The 4,586-nt window shown below is 50.7% G+C and overlaps 1 protein-coding gene across 1 annotated transcript in view; it reads right to left on the bottom strand.

Moving 5' to 3' along the window:
• The window catches only part of HOXC13 (homeobox C13), a 6,946-nt gene extending 2,664 nt beyond the window's left edge, over positions 1-4,282 (bottom strand). The window contains exon 1 of the mRNA XM_003790442.2: positions 3,457-4,282. Within this exon, the coding sequence (XP_003790490.1) occupies positions 3,457-4,189 (733 nt within the window). The 5' untranslated portion in view covers positions 4,190-4,282. The remainder of the gene's footprint in view (positions 1-3,456) is intronic.
• Positions 4,283-4,586: the final 304 nt, after the last annotated feature.

The raw sequence follows: 4,586 nt of genomic DNA, 5'->3' as shown, positions 1-4,586 counted from the left end.
CCGCCACAACGCCCGGCTATTTTTTGGTTGCAGCCGTCATAGTTGTTTGGCGGGTCCAGGCTGGGGATTTGAACCCGCCACCTTAGGTGTACGTGGCTGGCGCCTTAGCCGGTTGAGCTATAGGCACCGAGCCTCTTCTGAGTTTTAATATAATGATACACTAAGTTTTAAAATGGAAACAGGCCGCCTGGTATAATCCAGCTTTAAAACACCTCCTTCTCCCTGGAAAGCAAAGGGGAGTAAAGGTGGGTTTTAGTTTAACCAGATAATTGTCCTTAAGTTTTTACCTCACTTTCTATAAGCTCTCACAGTTACCTGTGTGATTTTGACTTTCTAAACTCCAGCTCTATATTTCTAATGAGACTTAGTCAACACAACCCAAAATAATCAGTTTTAAAAAGTAGACAACTGGTCAAAAGTGGATATTTTTCACTATGGGATGCCAAAGATTGATTTGGCCAAGTTTTTCATGGATCAGACCAAATTGCAGGTTATTTTGGGCCCTTGAGGAAATAGCTCCAATCTTGCCTTCTCAAAGAAACCTCTTTCATTGTTTGTTGCCCTGTCTGGGAAGGAAGTGGGATCTACAGATGTGGAAATACCTGGTAGCTTAGACCTCAAGTTGTGTCTACAGTGCCTCCCTCAACTGAGTGGGAACTTGGCTATTAATTTTACAATCACCCATTCCAGTATGTCTCTCACGTACACAAACCAATTCATACCTAGAAGCCTATCAGACACCTTGAGGAGTGAATAAAATCATACCAACACTTAGCCATACATAGCTTTCTCTTAGGGTGGAAGGGCTGCTGTGTAGTTTCCCACAATCCACCCACTCTTAATCCCCAAAAGGGAGCTCTGGGCTCTGAAGAATATCTTGTCCTGCTAGAAATCCATCTAGCTGCTCTTTTTAATCAAAAATTCAGAGACCTGTCAGTAGGGACTTTCTAGTATGGCCCAACGAGCCCCACCATTTCTTTATCCCTCTTTCTCTCTTCCCAACCCCATCTCTCTGATTATCTCCTGAAATTTCATCTTTTTCAAAAGAAAAACAAATATTCACCATATAGAGGTGGGGAGAAAAAACCTGCAATGAAGGAAGGATCTGTGTAATTGGGAGAAGAAAGAAGCCACATTACATCTCGGCCCTAATTATCCGGATCTTGCTGAACAATTGCCTCCATCTCCCACACCAGCCCAGACTGCCATAGATGAGGTTTCTCAGAGCCAGAGGCACTGAAGAGAGACAGCAGTGTTTATACCTAGATGTTGCCAAACAAACCACAATTGCATAGACAGAGTTATCTGGAAATCTTACTACTTCTAAAAGATCTGAGTGGGTAGAAAGATGGAGGGTGTCTGAAGATAATTTCTTATTCATCTGCCTCTTGCCTGGACCTCTGCACTCACTTAGATACACTGCCCGATTCTATTTCCACACAGGGAAAGTGTGAGAGTACAGAGCTTCTGAGGCACACTGGGGTTTATATCCATTTCTGTGCCATAATTTGCAAGTGCATTGAATCTCAATTGGGCTATACATATTTTTATTTCCATGATATTTTTCTCTAGGAAGCTATGATCACAAAGTATTTATTTTCAGAAAAGTTTTTTTTTTCTGGGAATGTTTGAGATGTTTATTTGTTCAAAGATATTTTTCAGCTTCTCTTCGATCCTTCTCCCCCACCCTACTCCACATACATACATGCAGGGATGCCAGAGCAGTTCTTTCTCTTCCACCTCTTCACTATAACCACTGTCCACAGCTCTAGGCCTGTGCCCTTGCACACAGTGGCTCTGGGTAGCACCTGCTCTCCTGCCCCTTGGTTCCTTGGCATGGCCCATCAGTTTCCCAGGAATTCCTGGTGGATCTCCATCTCCTAAGGAACTTTCTATTTTGGTGAGATGGAAAATTAAAGAGCCATCTCTCTATAATATATTATTGTATAAGCGAATTGCCTATCTTCTAATAAATATATTCATATGTGTTTCATATTAGGCAGTTATGTTAATGAAACCATATTGTATAAAAAATATTACAGCCAATGCCGAGTAGGTGATCCATGTACTAAAATCACACCATCCTTAATATTGGCAGTCACAACTGAGGTGCCCAGTGCGGGTCAAAACTTGGTTCTGAGTTGTTATACTAAGTAATTTTGTAATATTACAAGAATATTATTTGCTACATTCTCTAACATCAATTCAGTGATTTTTCCCAATCCCGGGTACAGAGGAATTTCAAGCCCAACCTTAGGAGGTCTTCAAGTCTAGAGTCTAAGCTTGCCAATGAAAACATCCCTGGGCCTGGCATATGAAGCTGGGTGATCCTCTCACAGTATGTGGAGATATCTGTGGCTGCTCTGAGCCCTCACCCCTGTAGGCATCAGAAGGGAAAACCCTCTCCCACTGAGCTTTGCTTACAGGGAGAACGGACTCAAAATAGTGGATTCCCCACACCTCAATCCTAATTTCTCAGTGTAAGGTGGAATCCAAAGCTCCTGATGTGGTTTTGGAAAATCTGGACTAGTCTTTCCCTGCTGGGGAGTGGTGAAAGTTGCAGGATTCTTTCTTGTTCAGGGATAGACTCAATAAGAGAGGGAACTGGACATCAGTGAATTCTCCCCTCCCATACATAGCCCGATAAGAACAAGAGCTCAGCATCCTGGCCTGGATCCCCCAGAACAGATCCTCCTCCCACACCTCTCATGCCCACATTCCTCTTTCTGTGGATAAATAACTCTACGGACCTCATTTGGGGGAATCTCAGTGGAAACGTCCATAGGATTTGCGCTTAGTGTACCAGAGAAATTTTTATATTCCAGGAGAGCGATTCCAGCTCCCTTCTCTCCACTCATGAGAGATGTTGGCTCTTCTGCTCCCTCAAAAATCAAGAAATTCGTAGCCGAATTTTAAAAGTAAATCAAGAAAAAATAAACCCTATATTTCTGTAGACTCTGGCAAATTAGATCCCTATTTTAAAAAATACCGTCTATGCCCGACCAATTCTGCAAATTCAGGCAAAGAAAAGAGAGGTTTTTATTTTTCTCCAAATTATTCTGTAGGTTGAGGGATCTGTCCTAGATTTCAAGGCACTGGAGGCCCACCCCACCCCCATCCCTCGTTGCCAGCGGGCTTAGGGGCCAGGAGCCCGGGGTAAGGCTGGAGCATGAGGGGGAGGAGGTGATGAGCTACCACCGGAGCAGAGCCCGCCGCCCGGCGCTCGGGCGCCTGTGATTGCTTCACTCTCCGCCGGGCAGCTCCAGGGAACGTGTCGGAGCAGATTTCTTTCCCGGCGCATTCCTCAGCGTAGCTCGCCCGGCCGGCTCCAGCGGCAGCCCAGCCGAGCGGGCGCGCCGGGGCCAGACGGCGGGGGTGGCTGGGGCGCGGAGCCCCGGGGCAGGCAGAGCGGGGAGGGGTCCCCCCGCGGCGGCCGCGCTCCAGCCCCTTCCTTACCTGGGAAAGGAGACTTCCAGAGGTGGGCGGATTGCGACTGTTCCTTGGAGCAGTACACCTGACTGTCCCAGCCATTGGAGAGAGCCCAGTGCTGGTAGCCTTCAACTGGGATGAGCGCGTCGTGACGCGGCTCCGGATGCCCGCTGATTCCGGGCACCACCGACACGTCCAGGTAGCCGGGCATCGCCTGGTAGGAACTGGCGAAGCTGGGGTAGAAGGCGAATTCCTTGGCCCTGGAGGACAAGTCGTCACCGGGCAGGGCGCCCGACGGCTCCGGGTACTTTTCCCCCGGGTGGTAGGCGCAAGGCTTCTGCTGTAGGTTCACGTTGTGCGACAGGCGGCAGCCGTAGTAGCTGCCCCCGAATGGGTAGCCGTAGCCCAGGGTGGCGCTGGATGAGGTGGGGGGCGCGGGCGGCGGGGCACACTGGCGCGCCGCCTCAGGGGCTGGGATGTCCGTGTAGACTGCGCCCTGAGGGGCGCCCAGAGGAGCCGGCGGGCGGCCCAGCACCGGGTGCGGAAGCAAGTCGCGGCAGTGGCTGGCCGGACAGCTGCTGCCCAGACCATCCATGCTCGGGGCTTTGCCGGGGCTCGCTCCGCTGCAGCCGCCCCCCACTCCGCCCGCGCCGCCGCCTCCCCCGCCGCCGCCGCTGCCGCCGCTCTCCGCCGCGCTGTCCTCATAGACGTACATAAGGCTCTCTGGCCAGCGCGGATGCAGGAGCAGCGAAGTCGTCATGACATGATCTGCTGGAGCTTTTTAAAAAGTCCACTTGCCAGAGGCAGAGAGCTGGGGAGACACCTCGCTCCCTTTTCCCCTCCCCCATCCCTCCTCCTTCTGGTGCGTCCACCTCCCTCCCCACAAGCCATCTACGCATGCGGACACTTCATTAAGAAATCTTGCCCTCCTCCCCTCAGCACCCCTCCCGCGCCCACGTGACTTGGCCCGCGCACGTGATGCCCAGACTGAGTCTCCTGGGGTTCCCTCCTCTGTAAGAGGGGCGGGACGAAAAGAAGAAAGCCTCTGTTGATTGGCTCTCAGGAGCGGCAAAGGCGGAGTGAGTTGCGAGATTTAAAGGGACAGGGCTACGCCCCCTGGCAGGCCCCCGGGAGAAAGAGGGAGGAGGAGAAGGAGG

Source organism: Otolemur garnettii, unplaced genomic scaffold, assembly GCF_000181295.1.
Source record: "Otolemur garnettii isolate 467f Iridium unplaced genomic scaffold, OtoGar3 scaffold00043, whole genome shotgun sequence".
Taxonomy (NCBI): domain Eukaryota; kingdom Metazoa; phylum Chordata; class Mammalia; order Primates; family Galagidae; genus Otolemur; species Otolemur garnettii.
Note: the sequence above shows the minus strand (reverse complement) of the source record. Positions and strands in the feature narration are given on the sequence as shown.